Below are 21051 nucleotides of genomic sequence, written 5' to 3'. Positions count from 1 at the left end.
TTATAACTCTATCTATAACTGCTGTCTGTACATCTGCTGTCTATAACTCTCCTTTCTGTGACTCCTCTGCTGTCTGTCACTCTCTCTACCTCCTCCGTCTGTGCCTCTGCTATCTGTGACCTCTGTCTACACCTCGTCTGTCTGTCTGTTACTCGTCTGTCTGTCTGTGCCTCTGCTATCTTACCACAGCAGATCAGACTTTTCCATCCTGACACGTTGTCACTGCCTGCTCTTCAGTCACTGGACCTTTTCACTGACTCAACTCCACATTTTACACATCACATCATTTTTTAACTCTGGTCACAGTTTCTGAAGCTCAGAAACATATTTAGAAAAATGATTTTGAAACTGTGCTGCTGAAGTAATCTGGAAATTAAGAAAAACTCAGTGGTGCTAATGAGATTCTCATCAGCGAGGCTGAGGTTATTTGTTTCACACACAGTGCCGTGGCCTTCATCTTTGTTCTACCTCAGTGATATAAATATTCTCTCCCTGTTGATCTGCTGTCCCCTTGTAGCTGCACTAAGACTAATATGTTGATGTATGAGGAACTGCTTCAGACATTTCAGTGCTGAGAAGATCTGCCTGTTATATCATTAACTCATGCAATTTAGGACATGTGGTAAAAGGCATAAGGCCCCGAGGAGGTCTGTGCAGCTTTAATGAGCCTCTCTTCTGTTTAGCTGCTAAAATACTGACTCAGTGTTTGAAAGTCTCCTTCACTTAATGAAAACCTCAGATGATTCACCATTTTCCTGAAAGCCTTAGAAACGTTTCCTTCCAGTCTTCACCGAGCCAAATAGGTGACACAAGCTTTACTTGATTTCCTTGTGACTTAAATAAAAGTGTCCATTGGCTCTGCGGCGGACTACAATACATCATCCCCGCTGAGCTCATTGATTATAATGCTCTTTATCCAGGAGCTCGCTGCCAGTTGGCACAGTCGCCAGAAAGGAACAAGAAAGTTGTTTTCAGTGTAGGAAATGGAAATGGATTAACTCCCAGTAATAGATTATGGCTTTAGATCAACAAAGATGCTGTCAGCGGGATATTTGATGGACTTTCACACTGAAGGGGATTTCTGTGGAGGATTGGAGGAAGCAGAGAAGAACACAGACAGACACACACACATCTCTGGTAATATTAGAAGTGAGTTTATTAATCACAAATTGAGTGGTTCTTAAAAAAAGAAAGAAAGAAAACAACAAACAAAAAGAAAGCCAGCAGGCCCTGAACGGGCGTCCTACTGCGTGAGAGTCTGATTTTTTCCTGCATGTACCAGTCAGTTAACAACAATGTAACAGTGCTGGATCAGTGGAGCCTTCAGTGTGATGCTAATATAATCTCTATCACAAACCAGATCAGGGCTGTGTGTGGGTCAGCTGACGTCTCACTCTGTCTGTCTGCATGGACTCTGGTTTATAAAAAAATGTGCATGACGTCTGAATAATTACAGCTGTATCACACTTCTTTGAATACCGCGTGTTCGTCTCTGAAGTGGGACAGCAGTTGCTTTCAAAATAAAACTGCACACTCAGTGTTTGTACTTAAAAAAAATAAAAAAAATAAAATAAAAAACACAACCCAGTTATAAACCAGAGCCCATATACGGTAGCCTACATGTGTGTGTATCCTTTGCCTCATAGTGCCGTGTCTTTACCAAAAATAATTCCCACTATATTTAGGCACTAATATATTTTCTATGTCAACATCAACATGTCTACATCTTCAAATCTATGAAAAAAAAAGAAAAAAAAACTATTTACAAATTTTCAAATGTGTAAAGTAGCGAGGTGGAAGTTTGTGGTGACATCATTCCTCTCAAACGCCAGGTTTGCGGTTCAATGAAAGAAGAATGTGAAGCGTGACGGTGCAGACGTGTGCACGAGGGCCGACGCTGCTGTAAAGGCTCAAGGCACTTAAGAGGAATGAGACTTGTAGAAATGAGGGGGGGGACTTCTGCACCTATCTCACTGTAGACTGTGATGTACCTGCAACAGGTGTATTTGTCATTTTTCATCTTCAATGGGTTTATTAGTACAATGGTACTTTTCTTTATTTTTAATAATGCAACACAACACCAAGCAGTGCCGACAACTTCCTATGTGCAAATGTTGGGCAGATCGTCTCTACCATGACTGATTGTCGGTTCACATTTTACCATGACTCCGTTGTAACGGAGAGATTCTTCGCAGCTGCATGGGACTGATGCATGTTGGGATTGTTTCATGAGATTTCTTTTTGTTTAAAAAGGGAGCGGCGAATTATGACACCAGATTTTTTTTCCCACGCTGCTGTTCAGAAGCTCCTCTTTACACGTCATGATTGAAATGATAAAATGTTCCCTTTTCTCAGCCGTACAAATGGAAAGAGTTTCATGTCGCCTCAAATAGGAATCTTTTTTTTTTTTTTTTTTTTTTTACATTTTCCACCACTTTACATAATCTTCAGAGAGAGAGAGAGAGAGAAATCTATATACAATCAGTACAAGTGTTAACCCTCCAGACCCCAGCTGTACTGTGTCGCTGTCAAACTGCATTGTGGGTCGACTCTGCTTGACTCCAGCTTCTTTCCAACTGATGCTTTTAGTCATAACTGTAACTCTTGTTGGACATAATAGATGAGGTCTGATCTAATCAGAGCTCCACAGTCACTTCCTCCTGCTTTAGCACTTGATTTAAAATAGTTTAACAGTTTCAACAGATTTTTGTATCGTTCCACACTTACAGAACCTACTGACTCTTAAACAACTCACTGACTGACCGACTGACTGTAAAACCTGGGGAATAAACTTGTAGAATATAATCCAGGGAGTGTTTGGTGAAGAAGCTTCTATAGTAAGAGTACTATACCAAGAAGAAGAGTCAAAGGTACAATATTTGTCAGAGTATAGTGGAGTAAAAGCCAGAGATTCAGTACTCAGTCCAACCTGGGTCTAATTATTCATATAAATATTTTGTAAACATATTGGACCTCATCAAATGTCAGCTGACTGTGGACGCGTCACGTGGTCCGACTTGTTTTGTGTTCCACTCCGCGTGTTCAGCTTGTTCCGTTTGTGTCTGGAAGGTTAACCTGCAAATCCTGCGTAATTGTTATTATTAATATTATTATTATTATTATTAATATTATTATTAGTGTAATACTGAACATATGTATGACAGCAAAGCTCTATCCTCGACGAGTAAATTCAATATATACAAGATCAACAGCAAGCATAGAAGGACACTTAAATGAAGAAAACGCAGCACTGATTGTGGACAGTGTTTCACAGCATTTGACTGGCACTCTGAAAAGCCTCTTACTAAGACTATCTACAAACATCAACATGGAAGTCTCTCGCAACACAAACTGGGCTTTCCCAGCGCAGAAATAAAATATGTAAGACCACATCTTGATATGCTAACACGAGTCGTCTTTTCTTTTTTTCTGATTGCAGAGGTGTAAATGCTTACAGCTTGATGCTAAATGGTTAAAGTATTACTTTTTTTTCTCTTTTTTTTTATCCACAACCAAAAAAATAAAAAAAATAAAAAAACAACATGTTAGTATTTTACAAATATTTAAAAAAGTAAACCTTTATCTATAGGCATTTTAAAATATATTCCATCAAAAATAGTCTGACAAATTTCAACAGTATAGAAAAGAAATGTTATACATATGACAAAAGGTTTGAAGCTGACAGTTTGCAGTAGAAATGTTTCATGATCGACAGGCTGCGGAGGCTCTTTCCCCCTCTCCGCCTCCGTTAGTATTTAAAACCATGCAACAACTGTAAAGTAAGAACTCCGCAATATATTTTTTTTTTTTAGCAAAAAAAGAATTCAGCCGGTGGAGATGAAAGCTGAGCCGTTCACCTCCGTCCCTACGGGTGTGATCGTTTGACATGACGTCGTCCTGTGAAATCCTGTCACCTTTGGCAAAACTTTGTAGTAGTTGTATTTGGGTTGTGCTGAGAGCGGGGAAACCGTGGCAACTCCGCGGTCAGACAGCACGGAGCGCAGTCCCACGCGTCACGCCGCTCGCTCAGCACCACGCTCCTCCTCCTCCTCCTCCTCCTCCTCCTCCTCGTCAGATCACGAATGACGACTTGTGTCGGAAATCTCCCTGCAGAGGACACACAGGAGAGCAAGGTGAGACTTCACCATGTTACACAACCTGCTCAGCATAGAAGGAGATGGTCGTATATACAGTATACTGGTGCATCTGAATAAAGTAGAATATGATGGAGGTCAGCTGACTTCTCCTGATAGTGGAGCTACGGAACCAGACTAAGAGACCATTTAAAGGCTCAGGAAACCTTTGGAGTTAATGAGCTGATCAGAGTGTGACATCATTAGGTTACAACAGGGAATTTTTTCACTATATTCTATTGTTTTGAGATACTGAATTTGGGATTTACATTAAATGTAAGCCATAATCATTACAATTAAAAGAAATAAAGACATGAAATATTTCAGTCTGTGTGTATTTAATCTATATAGTTCCACTATTTGAATTGAACTACTGAAATAAATGAGCTTCTCCATGATGTTCTAATTCATTGAGATGCACCTGTATAAACACAGTAGGACTTAGATAGATACATAAGAAAAACAAGCCATACTTTTCATTTTGACAGCAGTCTAAATTCTTGAATTTAAAAACTAAACTCTAAACTAAACTATCATTTGACTTATTTCTATTAATTTATTGTTTTTATTTATTGTTTTAAATTGAGTGATTATTATTCCTTGTTTTGTTTTTATTTGTTATAGTGTTTATGATTAACTATATTGCATTTTTTTTTTTACAACTGTATAGCACTTTGGTCGACTGAGGTTGTTTAAATGTGCTTTATGGAGTTACAGGACTAGATAAGGTATGTGCTCTACCTTTATACAGTGCTATCTCTGTGTGACTGTGTGATGAGACTCAATATCAAGATGATTTCTTGTTTTCTTTTGTGATGTTAATTGCCTGTTAATGTGGATTAAAAGCAATAAAGTTTAAAAAACTACACTGGATCCCTTTCCTTCCATTAAAAAAATGTAGCTTTTATTTTGTTCAGCCTGTAGCTGCTTTGAAAGCCCATAAAATGCATCATCATTCGCAGGAGGACTACGAGTCACAGGTTTGTTTCAGTAAAACTATGTTGAGGGGTGTAAAAGATTAAGCACACAGGGAGAGGATACAGTGTGAAACTCATGAGGGAGGGTGGGAGGGTGGGTGTGGTTTGGACTTGACTCAGCTGCTGTTGAAATAAAGATTTTCAACTTGTGAATCATCAGTCCGGTTCGGCCTGTGTGAGGCTCATTAAAGCAGCATACAGGTGGTTTAGCTTTAGCCTCCGAACTGTAACTGAACTATTTTGGCCGCTGACTGCTGACATGTGTTTGTTTCTAGGCTCATTTAGAGGTTTAAAGGTCCGTCAGACATCCAGTTGTACCAACCTCATCTTCCGTCCTGACGTAGTCCACCCCGTCTCCTTTGGCCGGGACTTTGTAACTGCAGAGGTGAAGAGGTGCAGGTTAAAGGAGGGGTACGTGTGTGTGTACATGTTGATTATTTGAATGAAGAGGTAGGATAGGAGGGGGGTAGGAGGGGGGGGGGGGTCAATGTCTTACTTGTTCCCTGTCTGTTTCTGGCTGGAGAAGAAGCCCCGCTTGTACGCACAGCAGATCCCCACCGTTATACAGAGGAGCACCACCACCACCACCAGCACTCCCAGTATGATCCCCACCACGTCAATGTCGTCTGGAGAGAAAAGCAGCACTTCAACACTGACATCTGCCCTGATTTAGTCCATCATCACATGTTCATGTTCTGTTTGACACTTACAAACTTCCATCTTCTGCGGAGGACACTCTGAGTATCCTGCGTCGTTCCTCGCTCGACAGAAGTATTCTCCTGCGTCTTCTTTTCTGACTGAGATGAACTTCTGCACGAGTGAAAAAAAAAAAAAAAATCACAGGACGATTACATCGGAAGCTGTTTATTCAATGGGCAGCAACAACAAATCAGATAACAGATGAAAGCAGTGGGAAGTCTCAGAGGCCGCGTGGAGGGGAACGAGACTCTAGAGTGACATTCATACCACTTCATTGTGATAACACACCAAATGTCAGAGGACTTCAGCTCTAAACCCTGAGCAGATCTATCTATCTATCTATCTATCTATCTATCTATCTATCTATCTATCTATCTATCTATCTATCTATCTATCTATCTATCTATCTATCTATCTATCTATCTATCTATCTATCTATCTATCTATCTATCTATCTATCTATCTATCTATCTATCTATCTATCCCCTCTGTCTCTTTCTTTCTTTCTTTCTCTCTTTCTGTATATCTACCATGTTGCTCTTTCTTTCTTTCTTTCTTTCTTTCTTTCTTTCTTTCTTTCTTTCTTTCTTTCTTTCTTTCTTTCTTTCTTTCTTTCTTTCTTTCTTTCTACCCCTCTCTCTGTCTTTTTACTTACATCTTTCTTTCTTTCTACATTCTCTGCGTCTTTTTACTTCTTTCTTTCTTTCTTTCTACCCCTCTCTATCGCTATCTATGTAACTCTTCCTATCTATCCATCCCCCTCTCTGAGTCTTTATTTCTTTCTTTCTTTCTTTCTTTCTTTCTTTCTTTCTTTCTTTCTACTTATAGATGAACTCAGAATAGCTTGTCCAAAGTTAGGACTAAAAGCGGGAATACTATCATATAATACTGTAAAATAAATATTTACTGTAAAGTAATGAAGTTGTTGTTTGTTTTAACCCATGTGTTCAAACAGTAATGTCTACATTTTAATGATGCATATCTAAGAGAAAAGCTCATAAAATATTAACAGGTCATATAAAAAAAAAATCTGGAATCAAATTTCCAGAAATAATGCAGCTCATACTTGAGCTGTTATCTGGGATCAGTCTACTTCCAACAGCAGTGAGCAGTGGAGAGAAAACCCTTATCATGAAGCCCAGCGCGGTGGCGTCTTAGCAGCAGCAGCAGCAGCAGTGCTGCAGGCGGAGCACATCCCAGAATTGAGGAATGTGAAAACGAGGACAGCAGATTCCCCTCGTGGCTCGAGCCCTCTCGCACCATCAACTGTCTCCCCAAAATATCCGCTCCCCGCCCTTGGGCGTCGGGCCACCGTCCCCTGCTTGCCCCACCCTTGCCACTCATGCGTGTCCTTGTCCAAAGACACACAGCCCCCCCCCCAACCCCCCAACCCCTCCGCGCGCTCACCAGTGTTCCCGTCCCCGCGTCCAGCGTGTACGAGGAGTTGAAGAACTTGAGGCTGGTCTTGGGGTCGTCGGGGATCTCCTCCCTGTTCTTGAACCACTGGTACTCGGACTTGGGGAACCCCTCCTCCTCCACGCAGCTCAGCTCCGCCGACTTCCCGAAAGGCACCGATTTGGGGACGCTGCATTTCGGCACCACGGGCTTCACTGCAGTTGACACAGAACATATGAGCCGAGTCAGCGCGGTGCAGACTTTTTCACAGTTTTGATATTCAGCAAGCATCACTGAGACAAACACTGACACTGTCATCGACTCGGACGCTTTTAAAAAAACAAAACAAAACAATGTCACCCTGACCCCGTCTGGTCGACTGGACCGCCTGCGTTGACGAGACCCGACGGGTACACGTTTTTTGACCTGTGCCAAAAAACGCCACCAAAACACGCGCCTGCTTTCTTTAGAACTGCAATTCGGAGCAGATGCAGTTTCAGAGCTTTCCTCTTATAGCCTAGAACACGCCTTTGCAGCTGGGCAGGTCTGGCCATAACGCATCCTCGCATGTATGCCAAAGGGTTGGTGCGACCTACAACACGGTTTCATCTTACAGCATCTAAAGTGTGAATCTCTGAGGGCCCTCTTTAAGGGCACAATAACAATCTTGTTTCCTGCATTTAGAAGAACCCTGATCGCAGCTACATCCTGGTCTATCTTTGGTCGATTCGGACGTTACCGTACCTCTCACGACCAGGTCGATCACAATCTCATCGAAGGACTTCTGGTCGTCGGCGGCCGTGACCTCGCAGCGGTATTTGGCCGTGTCCGACCTGGTGGCGTTGGTTATGAGCAGGTTGGCGGGTTCTCTGATCACCGCTCTGTTCTCCAGGTCACCTGAGGGGAAACACAGCGAGGGGGTTCAGTGACGAAACGGAGGAGGAGAAGACGCCGAGGTTGCGGCCTGTTTTGCGAGCGGGCCCTCCGCCGTACCTGAGACCTTCTTGTCGAAGTACACGTAGCTGGGCCCGTCGTTGGTGATCTTCTTCCACTCGATCCTGGGGTTGATCGTGGAAATGGACTCGATCAAACACGACAGCTCGATTCCTGCGGGGCGGAGGGAAGGAGGAAGCAGCGGTGAGGCCTACAGTACATCCCAGACTGATGTGAAAAAAGAATAAAAGACAAAGTGTGGGGCGTGTGTTCGCGGGCTCTTACTGTCAAACTCATTGGTCCACGGCGATTCTTCGTCCGTCTTCAGCACCACCGCCGACGCGTTCAAGAAGCCTGTAAAACAGAAAAGAGGAGAGAGGACGCTGCGTGAGACTCTCCAGAGCAGAAACTCTAATGATACACTGATGATCTCACGCTAAACACACACACACAGGCCCGTCCATTTGTTTAAACATCCCCGGCGCATTTGGACCCCCCCGTTCCTGCATCTTCGTTTCACCAACACATTTTAAGTGAACGAAAATATAAATCTCACATCAGCGTGATCATCTTAACATCCCGTTCTCCCTCGCCGTCCCTCATGTCCATTTTTAGTTGTGTCGGTCAAACCATTGTGTGTGTGTGTGTGTGTGTGTGTGTGTGAGAGTGTGTGTGATGAGGGTGGGGGTGCTGTTTCTATGCACAGTGGATAATTGCGCAGGGAGGCATGTGCCCTTTTCAGGGCAAGCTCACCATGCCAGTAGTTCAACCGCCTGCCGAGCCCTTCTCTCTCTCCCTCCCTCCCTCTCTCTCTCTCCCTCCCTCCCTCTGTTTCTCTCTTTCCCTGAGCCTGATGCTGTTTCCCGTGTGGGACTAATGGTGCAAAAGCACCCTGGAAAGATCTGTGTTGGTATGTGGTGGAGGGGGATAGGGCCTTGGGAGGGGGCACTTGCTGAATCATCCTGACAGCCTATGGTCCACAAACAAATCCCCCCACAAAGTCACTTCCACATGAATGTTAATGAGGGAACGGGCTTATGAACGCGTCCACAGTTTCAGAATCACTCACTGAAAATCTCCCTCCATGTCCACAACCTCTGCTACTGAACATTACTGTAAAGGAGCAGTGAGGAATTATCATATGATTATAATACGAACCGTTGTCCTGATTCTTATTTCTGCACGAATATTCTTGTGGAGTAGCATCACCACAACAAAAGGGTGGCATTTACTGTAGCTTACTAGTATCATGGATCTGTAACTGAATCTCAACTAAATAGTAGGCTACAGGTCCTGGACTGAAGTCTGTGTACGAGGAGATGCTAAAGGCTAAATGCGAAAGCTTTATGTTGAAAAGTGGATTAAATGATTAAAGAGGCACAAGTCCATAATAGAAAAACACTAAAAATAGATATGAATTAAATACAAAGAGATAAAAAAACAAACCCACCCCCTCCTTTGTTCTTTTAAATCTGCCCCCGCTGCTCCTCTGTTCAGTGGGTCCTGACACGGCCTCTCAGTGCTGGCTACAGTACATGGGTGTGGTCTGACACTAATTAGTGGAGGAGTTGGTGCCTCTCATTCAAAGTTGGAGGGATAACCTGACCTCCACCAACTGTCATGTGGACCCACAGCAGTGTCTGGGGGGGGGGGGGTCACCTGCTAAAGCAGACAGGCTAAGCTGATTAGCCCACAGTCTTTCTGAAGATCATGTCAAGATGGCAGCTTGTTTTTAGCCGCTGCCGCCGACACTTAACGACTGTGCGCGGGGGTCAGAAGTAGGTCACCATCATTACAATACAAGAAGCCGGCCTCATGAAAAGTTTAGTGTTTACACTCACTTTGTTTGGACTGCATCTGGTATTTACAGAGATGTGAAAACACTGCAGAGCATCTGCAGAGCTAGACCGCATCATGGACAATCCAGCATGAAACTGCACTTTTTTTTCACACTATTGGTGGATGAAGAAAAAAAAAAGAAAAAGAAAAAAAAAAAGAAGTCCTGCTCCAAGAAACTGTCTCCACACAAGTCTAGGAGCAAGACTCTGGATCGCGACCGGGCCCAGGGTGCTGCCCTGTGGTGCACCCCTGACCTCCCATAGGGAGAACTATATAAACAAATAAATAAAGGATATTTTCTCCGCAGGGATCAGGAGTATTGTAACATCATATCTGGAGCTACTTGCGGGGAAGCAGCTAAGCAGTCCAACAGCTGAGGATGACAGCCAAATGTCAAGCAATCTCAGCCCCGGCATCTCCACAAGTCACTTCTCCCGCTCTGCTGTGAGACAACACAGTCTGGTCCCAAGTGGATAGGGTTTAGTTTTACAGCACTACATGACAAAAGAAAAAACAGTGTTTTCTAGTAAGAAGTTATACAAAGAATAGCAGAGGAGTGAGGAGGAGACTCTTCACTTCTTCTCACTCATTACTGAAAGTCAACACCAGCAGATGGAAACCTGTCACCTACTCATTCAACCTCCTCTCTGCGGCGCCTCGTGCAGAAAAAGCACAGCTGTGGCAGGAATAAAAGCTCCCAGCTCCTTGTTGTGCAGCTACACCTCAGTACAAATGGAAGTCGGAACTGAATGGTAAATTTCTCCTCTACCTGCTCTTCACTCAAAGCTTCCTTCATTCACGCAAACACAAAGCTTGTGTATGCGAGGCATGTCAGCGCTTTACTTGTGGGTTTAGGTTTCAGATGCGCTGCACATACTGTGCAACTCAACACCGAATCTAACTGGGCCAAGTATGCCAAGAGTCCGAGGTATCAGAATATGTTGTTCTGAAATCAAATCCTAAAACCGACAATGAATCATTCCAGGTGGATCCGGCGCTGCTGCGACTTTCCATTAATCGCGGCGCTCGGTTTCATCTCTTTGGTCCGGCGGAGCTGATGGAGTTCACCCCCTGTCCCTGCGCTCCATCTTAATTCTCAGAGTATTAGTGCAGATTAGGCGCCTAAGTGAGCTTGACGTGCAGATAAAAAGCTTGAGAGGTCTGCCGTGGAAACAGCTGTCCAGGAAAAGACATGAAACCCCCCGTTCAGAAAGAAGCTTCATCTGCGCTTCACTGCCAGCTAATAAACAATCTGAACACAGGTTCTTTCTTTCTTTCTTTCTTTCTTTCTTTCTTTCTTTCTTTCTTTCTTTCTTTCTTTCTTTCTTTCTTTCTTTCTTTCTTTCTTTCTTTCTTTCTGTCAGTGTGATTGTGACTTTTCAGGATTTTGTGACACATTACAGGGCTCAAGACTAACTTCACTCTAAAATATTATGAGTGCAAGCAGAACAATTTAGAGGTGCACACCGTAAATCTATTTTCAAAGCAAATATTCGCATTTCCTTTTAATTCATGATCCTCACACACATTGGCCTGACACCTGTGATGATAGATTCCAGATTCTTTGAGTCGCCCCTTCTACATTTCACCAGTGTTTTAAAAAATGGCAAATTTACTGTCTCAAATTTTAGGGGAAAATTCCCCCATTTAGAGCCCTGTATTAAAAACAAACAATTTTTACCTAATCAGACCTAAACAAGAAACTGGCAGATGAATGAACACAAACCATTTATTGGTTGCTTCTGAGCAGTGTTTCTGACAGTGTGAACATAGCAACACCGACCGAAGCCAATAGCCCAAACGTTTGGGGCGGTGATGATGAATCCGACGGCTTCCCACGTACTTGGGTGATCCACTTAACGGCTGCTTCCTCCTGGGTTTCCTTTCAGCGCGGGTTTGCGTCTGGGAAACAACAAGAAACAGCTGGACCCGTCCAGAGAAGCATCTGAGCTGGGTGAAAGCTGGAGAAGTGCTGACTGAGTGATATTAGAGCGGCGTTTCCCCATCTCTCCTCCAGTGTGTCTGACACATCCTGCTCTCCTTGAATAGCCTCCCAGGTCTCGCCCTCGGCTCTGACCCCCTGATAACTTCTCGTCGGTTCTTTTATTAGTGAGGAGAGAAGCAGCATGTACTGTATGTAGGATGTGTGATGTAGATTATTAGCTTTGGCGTGATGAAGGTGCTCGGTGACCTACATACCCCATCATTTTCTTTTTCTCTGTTCTTTCCTTCTTGCCTGGACACAGCTGTGTGTTGAGATCTGGCAAATCTGCAAATCTGCATCAAAGTTGTTGTTTTTTAATCTTCCTTGCTTCCCCACATGATGGGTGCAGGGTTTTCTCTATAATCTCGGTGTAATGCCCTCATAACCCCCTCCACCCCCCCACCCCCCCTCAGGTTTTACATCTCGGAATAACACAATAAGCACAGAAGGAGCTGGGTATTTCTTGATGCCTGCCTGCATGCGCTGTGTAATGAATCCCTCCCTCTTTTTCCGTCGTTCCCCCTGGGACATGGCACTGTCTTGTTTCCTGTGCCGCTCTGCGTGCGCGCTCGCTTGAATCCAGAGAGGTGAAGCCGCTATCATAAATAGAAAGGTTCAATTAAGCAACCGGTGATATTCCCCTGTGGAACATCTCTGCCTGGTGCCTGTGGAGAATATTCCCACGCCCTTTTAGAAGCTCAGACATCAAAGTACACACACATACACACACACACACCCAGTTTTCACTAACTATCAAACAGTTGCTGTTTGGAAACTCTTCACGTATCTGGGCTGCACAGAGCCAGGTTGACGTGGACGACCATAGGTCTGTAAAATGCTGTTTCTTAAATATGTGTTTTTATTAATGGCAGGACTTTCTCACCTGTCTTCTTCACTCCAAAACTAATGCCTTTATAAGAATATGGAAACCATTTCTTGACTATATTACCGTAAATATTTCTGCTATACTGATAATAGTATAAAAAACTGTATTATTTATTTCTGTTTTCTTTTCTTTATTCATTCATCTATTTTCCTTGGAATTTTAGTTTGGTACTATATGTCTTCACTTTTGTTTTATTGCATGTTTTACTGTACATTATCTGTATCCCATTTAGTTTTATTGTTACTAGTTTTGCTTGTGTGTTTTATTGTACAGCACTTTGGACAACTTGGGTTGTATTTCTAAATGCGCTATATAAATAAATATGTATTGTATTGTGTTGTATTGTATTCAGCTCCCATCGTATTTCACTCTATACCTGAAACATTTACCTGGAACCAGTTTAGGTTTTTGTGTTGTTATTCCCACCTTGTTGTTGTTTTGTCTGGTCCTATCTTCTGTATGTTTGTTTAGAAAAAAATAAAATAAACACAAATATGTATATAAAAAAAGGGCCATCTAAATGTCTTTACAGAAAAAAAAGAAGTATGGGAAACAGATTTCCTTCTGGTCATCTTAAAAAAAAACAACAAGCCAAACCCCAGCTGCTCCCTGACCAGCCTGTCACTTCAGAAACTAACATCTCCATCTATCAAACGATGACGCGTCTATAAAAACACTGCGTCACGTGCTTCCTGTGCTACATTAAGGACATCAAAATGCAGCCATGGCTTTAACACCTTTCCACAGGCAATGCAGAGTGAGCATGTGCATCCAAACACACGTGTAGAGGCTGGTGCATGAATATGAGAACATACAGTACGCACGGCTAATGTTACATGAATAACATGGCCTAGATACCCCCCCGATATGCGCCGTGCTGCCCGGTTTAAACATCAGAAAACAAGCAAACCCCTCAGTTTGAGACAACGAGGAGGAGCGAGAGAAACTTCTGTCTCTCCGTCGGACCCTTCATCGTTCTCCAATTATCCCGCGGGTACATAAACACACCACCCTGCGCTGCTTTTTCCCTCCTCCGCCCCCTGAATGAGAAACATGTTCATCATCACATCAAACGCCGAGCAAAGTCAACAGGAAAAACACCCGGCAAGCAAACAAAGAGGTGATTAGCAATGTAAATGTGTGAGACTCACAATGATGTGAAGATGAGTTGTTCACAAAACCACAACAGACACCACAAGTCCACAACAAGGTTTACACAGACACGTCATCTGACCTTTAACACAGGACTGGACATGTGCTCTGCTGAGTCTGAATCTTATGTACAGCTGAAAGAGTATTTTCATTCTGTTAAAGGTACAGGTGACAACTAGACCCAGTGTGCTGCGTCTTTACAAACATGTTCCCAAGACGTCTCCAGTGCAGGGGCTTCACTTTGATATAGGGCTGGAGTAACAAATGTATCAAATCCGATTGTTTCATCAATGAATTGATTTATGAAAAACAAACAGACAAAGAAAAAATCACGTTACAAGTTACTTCCAAATTCGGAGGACTTACTAAACACTATGTGGTTGTGTAGGGCCACATGATCAGAAACAGCCCCAACATCCTCAACTCAATTCATTAAACACATAGGCCTAAACATCTCCCACGCACTTTTCCCTACAAGAGTTAATTCAAATATACTTAATAATGAAGGATATTAAGTTCACTCCTGTGTAGAAAACTCAGTGTGTTGCCGTAGTAACGCAGCGCAGCCAGCGCACCTCCACTTTGATGTGCAGCGTTTGGCTGCTGCAGAAACCAAGCGACTCCAATTACTACTGCAGCAATAAATCTGAGAGATTTATAGTCAATTCATTTGTCCATCTCTATTATATATATATATGTGTGTGTGTTTATGTGTGTGTGTTTGTGTGTGTGTGTGTGTTAATTCAGTTGTATGCAGTGTGTGTGATTTGGTGTTTGCCCTATGGGTGTTTTGGGGGCCACATACAAAATGTTGTTTAAGGCCACCTTAATGGTAGGGCCGGCCCTGCTCACTCTGATCTCCAACAGGGAGAAGCTGTGAATCCTCTCCTCTCCATCTCCTATCAGTAAATCATAAAACAGTTTTTGATGGCTGATCAAACTACTACAAAACGTCTCAGAGGAACCTGGACAGACCACATACCGTCACTAATAAATGAATAGTTCTTTTATTTAAAAAAAAGTGTGACAGACTAAGCACTGCGCCGTAATGACTGGATCTCTGGAGGTAGATGACCCTGCAAATCCTGTGAAAACACCACGCAGCCATGGCTGTAAAACAAACATGGACGGCAGCCAGCAGCTCGTGTTGTTTATACGCAGCGACATTTGTGCTGAAAAGGCCAAAAAAAAAAAGAGGAAAGGGTTCGGGCTGAGTGTTTGGGGGGTGGATGTAGAGGTGTGGACGGCTGAAGAACCTCCATGGGGAAACTGAGCCAAGTGAACTTATAAAATGACTCGAGGTGATTCAAAGCCGTTCGCCGTCATCGCCAGTCACCGAGGTCGGCCGCAAATGTCAAACGTGGTCATGTTGTGACTGGGTCTGAAGATCTTCACACGCTATATGGTTTCATATGAACCAGAACTGAACCAGATTAGAACGGACCAGGTCCCAACTATAGGTCCTGTCCGTCACCACCAAAATCAAATCACATTCAGGATCGAGCTCCGCAGTTTAAACTCCTCTTCAGTGTTTTCACACACATTCTGCACAAGGACAATAAACAAGAGCAGGATCATTAGGGGTAATTAGATAACTGCATCATTTCCCACTTCTATAATTAATGAGAAGTCTAACACTGGGCTGGGTGTGACACACTTATTTAACAACCTCATATTAATAGATAAGTCCTGTTAATAAGTCTCTATGAATGACTGTGTGACTGGGCTCTTTAGGAAGCTCAGACATCTGGCTCAAGACCTGCCCTTTCACAGCCCGGGCCTGCAGTCTTCAGGCGCTGCCAGCTCTCCTGTGGGGGCTTCACATGTGCCACCCCCCCCCACCACCTCCTTGAGGAGTCCGCGTTGGAATTTTTTTTCCTACTGAGAGCAAACGGAGGCGCTTTTAAAGGGTGTAAATGTTTATGTTCTCGCACAAACTAGGTTACTGTTTTTGGCAGCTACACACACGACAGCTAACTTGCACAAAAGTTCATCGGGAGCCCTGAGCAGAATCCGGTCGAACCAGGAGAGAGAGGGAGAGAGGGGAGGGGGAGTACGGGTGGTGGTGGTGGTTGGGGGGGGGGTTTACGGGAAAAGTGTTGAGAGAACAAAATGCGGTGAGAGATTTAGAGAGTTGTGTTAAAATTATGTCATGGTGAGCACAGTTAAACAAAAAAATCTGCATGGGAGTACAGGTCATTCGGTGTAAAACTGATCAAGTATGTTTAAAGGGATAGTTCAACATTTTGGCAAAATTCGCCTACTGCCATAATCCCTATAGTTTTAGGAGATGGTTCAATACCTTTAATTGCCAGTGCAAGCTGTTTTTAGATCGGCGGGGCAGAGACGTGAGCTGTTCAGTGAACACAATGGAGTACTTTCGCTTTTTCCTCATCAAATACACAACCCAACAACTTGTGGACAAGTTGTGACCTGCACATTCACCACACTATGAGATAATAACATAGCATTATGTAACATTACGACACATGAAGCAAATACTCAGAACTACGTGCACTTTTGAAGTCACTCTGCACAGCAGCCATGTAGTTCCAGCTATCCATTTGCCTTGAAAACAACTCTGTCTCTTAACATTACATTATTATTTTATAGTGTGGTCAATGTGCACAGTTGGAGTTGTTGGATTGTGTATTTGATGAGTTTGATGAGGAAAAAGCGAAAGAACCGTTCTTCTCTGTTGCGTTGGCTGAGCGTCTCTGCCCCACCGATCTAAAAACAGCTTGCACTGACAGTTACAGGATATGAACATACCCCTAAAACCATAGGGATTATGGCAATAGGCAAATCTGCCAAGATGTTGAACTATCCCTTTAAGTGAAATATCACGTCAAGCCCAGTTACAAAACAAACGACTACTGGCGGTGAATCCCTAGTGAATGGGCCTTTAATTATAGATCTTTAAACCCTGCGCTGCTCCACTGGAGGCGAGTGAAAAGTTGAACAGCGTATTGCTGAAGCGCTCTCATGTCTTGCATGTTTTTACCCCTGAGGAGATGCTAATTTCCATTTGATAAAAGTCTATGATGTCAGCCGGGACACAAAGCCTGACAAATTAATTCATAAGAGCATCACATATTACCATAAGCTTCTTTCTGAGAGACGATTACGGCTTGATTCCGAGACAAAGCGTGCTCTGGCGCTCCAGTTCCCATAGCAATATTATTGGTGATATTTCCATAGTAACTGGATTCTCTTTCTGTCTTATTTGCCCCCCCTCCCTCCCAACGTCCCACCCTCCCGCGGGTGACCAGAGCCAGACAGGATCCCACCTGTTTCTGGAGAAAGTGACTAAGCAGATCTCAGAAAATAGTAACCTCTTGACATGATGACAATGAGGGGGAGGGAGGTTTTAGGGCCACAGGGGGGGGGGCAGCAGGGTGACCCCCAGGTTGTATTGTCACAGCTGTGGCCGTCACACTCGGTGCCCAGTCTGCTCTACAGTCGACTTTTCCTCTTCCTGCTTGCACCTACTTTTACCTCTGCGTGTTACGATGGCTGTGTCGAACATGACAGATTACCACGGAGGGCCCGGTCAACATAAAACATGTTGTAGATCAGTAATCTTTCATCTCTTAGGGCGACTGGGGAAATCACCTTCTCCTGGCAGGACAAAAACATTTTTTCATTACACACTGAAGCTTTGGACAACAGACTTTTTGTTGCTCTGAGCTTTGACATGAACTACATATTTATTCAAGCCCCCCTCTTCTCCCCTGCTGTGGACGCGCTGGACGCCTACATTCACGTTATCGGTTACATGAATCGAAGAGCCTTTTTGCAGAGCTGTCAGTCTGAGCATCACACGTGCTGAAAACTGCCAAAACTGTGTCTGAAGGAAAAGACTCGTGCGGAGAAGTTGAAACAGCATCAGACGCTCCTGATGGATCTGGAGCGTGGCGCTGAAGGAAGCAGCAGACTGCAAAGCGTGTGTCTGTGTCACACACTATGCCTCTATATTAAAACCTACATATAAATGTGACACATGCTGATCACAGCTGGAGCGGTCCACTTACTAAATTCATGTATTGCTACGAGCAGCGCGTAGGTATGTGGGTCATAGTTTGATGTGTTTCCTGTAAGAGCAGGATGGCGAGCAGCTTCCCAGACTTCCTATTCCTGTCTGGGTCTGTCTGTATTTAATAGAGCTATCACATAAAAAACGTCAGAGAAATAGTTCAACCTCAGTTTCGGGGAAATCTACGTATTCACCTTCCAGTGTAAAGTTAGATGTGAAGATTGACGGCCCTCTCATGTCCGCATGCTAAATATAAAGCTCCAGCCGGCAGCTGGTTAGCTTAGCTCAGACTTACAGCCTTTAAACAGGGGGACGGTTAGCCTGGCTTTGCTTACTAGCACCTTCATCTCTTTCCCTGTTTATAGTCTGGAGCTAAGCTAACTGGCTGGCTAACATTAGAGCCGTATCTGTCTCTCAGCGACACAGCAAATGTATTCCTTGACCTAAAGGCGTAGGTGGACGCGTTAACTCAGAGTGCCTCCTTCTGTGGCCATGTAACTTATGTCACCATTATAGATTTTCTTGGATTACTGTCAGAGAAATAAAGACGGTGTTATGATTATCACAATTATTATGCATAATAAAATAAGTCATCCTGTTATGTCTGTCTGTTGATTGCTGTAATTTCGCTGTACTACTTCTGTATAGTGACAATAAAGGCTGATTCTAATTGATTTTATGTGTAAACGTTATTTTAACCTTTCATTTTAAATTACAAATGACACGCTAACATTAAAATTCTTACCCATTTAAATTCAGTTTATTTGTCACTTTCATGAAAAACCTCTGTTCAACGTGGGAGCGAGAAGTCGTTCTCCCTGTCATGTTGTTTGCAAAGATAAAAAGGAAACACATTTAAAACACGACAATAATTCTAAAGAAGAGACAGCAGCAGTTTTTTTTAAAGTAAAATAAAAAAATAAATAAGAATATCTAAGATTACATAAAAAAATTATTCAGTGTTATGTTTGGAAAACTGACATTAAAGTAATTTAACCCAGTGGAGGGAACGAGTCTTCAAGCTTTACCACTCACTCTGTGGTTCCGACTTCATATTTTTCGGAAATTACTTAGGAAATCTTTACGATTAATTAATTGTGACGTGTAATACTGCAATTGATTGTGAAAACAAGTAATTGTGACATCCCTAATGTGTTCATTATAAAATCATATCATCAACAAGCAGAGTTGTACTGTAGGTGAAGACACGCAGCAGGAGGTGCAGGTAGAGGACATACATGCATCCCCATGCATCTGAAAGGCTGTGTATAAAAGCAGTTGAACTTAGTCGCCCTGTTCTCATGTTTATCCTCAACTCCACACGGTTTTTACCTCTGGTGGATAAACTCATTCTGTCTGACTAAAAGTTGTATCCTGATATCAGGAGCTCATTCAGATGCATTCCTCTTTTCCAGGTGTACTCAAACATGGTTCAGCTCTCCCCACGAGGCCTCATTGCGTATTCATTTATTCCACATTTACATATGCGGCCGCTGTAGGCCCCTGATCTGTGAGCCCGGTCAGGCCGGGGCCACCCATGCGCCTTACTGCCGGTGAACCCTCTGATCTGGGCAGGGTCAAAGACTTGGCCTGAGCCAATGGGAGGACGGAGGGGAGCGGAGGAGCCGATGGTGTCACTGAATGCCTGGGAACCTGTCACTTTATGTCAGCGTTAGCGTCTGCATCTGGCCTGCTCTCACTCTGACCTCCAGCTAAGTACGACTAGCTCACAGGACTGGACCACAGAGCAGGAAAAGCAACTTTTAATCTTCCACCTTACACGCAGCTCCGGTTGCCGCGATGCCCATCGCTGCTTCCAGCCCTCGCTTCACATCACAGGAGGAGTCCTCACTCACTTAAACGGCTGTTTAGGAAACATGCACATCTAAAAATACTCTATATATCTATTTCTCATTTAGACCTTCCATTCCTGGGTCAGCTACAACAGTAATCTGCAGTAACAACATCTTTAAGACTTGTTGTTTTTATGTCAAATTGATGTGATTTTATCTTCCTATGCTATTTTCACAAAATCATTACATTAAAGGTCCACTGTGTAATAACTGGAAAGGTTTATTGGCAAAATCTGAATATACTACCCATGACTATATTTACTTTAAGTGTATAGTCGCTATAAAATAAGATTTGTTTGGTTTTCATAGCCTTATAATTATTCATTTATATATACATATAGCGGGTCTTGCTTTAGAGAGTATTGCCATCTTGCGGCGCCATGTTTGTACGGTGAACAAGTTTTTTTTGTCCTTGGAGGCCACCATCTTTGCCGCTGGAGGGGTGAGTGTGAGCGAGTGAGCGCTGCAATCTAGAATCTGAACCCTGGATATCACGGTTTCCCCCCATTTTACACACTGGACCTTTAAGTATTTTGAAAATGTTACATACAGTAACAGATTTGGTTGGAATGCCCTTTAATGGACATGGGATGTAATAATAAGCTGGTATGTGTAATGAGCAAAAAAAACATTAAAAATTTGAATATAATTTCAGTATTTACCATAAGTAGCATTAGAAATTGGGATCTGATTTGGGGGAGATTGACAGGCCTAATGGGTCTATGTATGGTCAGATAATAGAATCCAAATGACTGCAGAATATCCTCCTCTCCATGTCAGATAATTCTTTTAATCCATTAGTATCATGTCTGGTTCTGCATGGTCTGACTGCACATTATATTCTGTATTAATGTTAGACTATAGCGAACATGTCAGGTGGACACTTGGTGCAGACACCTCCACACAGGAGTGTTGTTGGTGCTCACAAGCTGTCAGAGTTGTCCTTCCCAATTAGACGTTAACACGGAGCTGATATCCCCTGAATGATCCTCAACGATAACATTACTCATTCATCCAGTCATGTGATGCACGTTGTCGGCCCTCAGATAATCAGATCCTGGCTGTGTAAAAATAGTGCTGTTGTTCCGTATCACACTGCAGCTTCACATGGTCCCAGCAGCCGTGCATGCCAATGGAGACCTTTGTTTGGTGACACAGTTTCTC

At 43.3% G+C, this 21051-nt stretch overlaps 1 protein-coding gene across 1 annotated transcript in view; it reads right to left on the bottom strand.

Moving 5' to 3' along the window:
* Positions 1 to 2302: 2302 nt before the first annotated feature.
* Positions 2303 to 21051, bottom strand: part of jam3b (junctional adhesion molecule 3b) — a 39189-nt gene continuing 20440 nt past the window's right edge. The window contains exons 2-9 of the mRNA XM_085798726.1: positions 8423 to 8491; positions 8198 to 8311; positions 7949 to 8101; positions 7217 to 7419; positions 5821 to 5920; positions 5607 to 5736; positions 5433 to 5487; positions 2303 to 4107 (exon numbers count right to left, since the gene is read on the bottom strand). Coding sequence (XP_085654852.1) covers positions 4072 to 4107; positions 5433 to 5487; positions 5607 to 5736; positions 5821 to 5920; positions 7217 to 7419; positions 7949 to 8101; positions 8198 to 8311; positions 8423 to 8491 — 860 coding nt within the window. The 3' untranslated portion in view covers positions 2303 to 4071. The remainder of the gene's footprint in view (positions 4108 to 5432; positions 5488 to 5606; positions 5737 to 5820; positions 5921 to 7216; positions 7420 to 7948; positions 8102 to 8197; positions 8312 to 8422; positions 8492 to 21051) is intronic.

The sequence above is a fragment of the Trachurus japonicus genome, chromosome 14 (genome assembly GCF_045865225.1).
Source record: "Trachurus japonicus isolate A0001 chromosome 14, Traja_1.0".
Classification (NCBI taxonomy): Eukaryota; Metazoa; Chordata; class Actinopteri; order Carangiformes; family Carangidae; genus Trachurus; species Trachurus japonicus.
The sequence above is the reverse complement of the archived record's forward strand: the minus strand, read 5'-3'. Positions and strand labels throughout refer to the sequence as shown.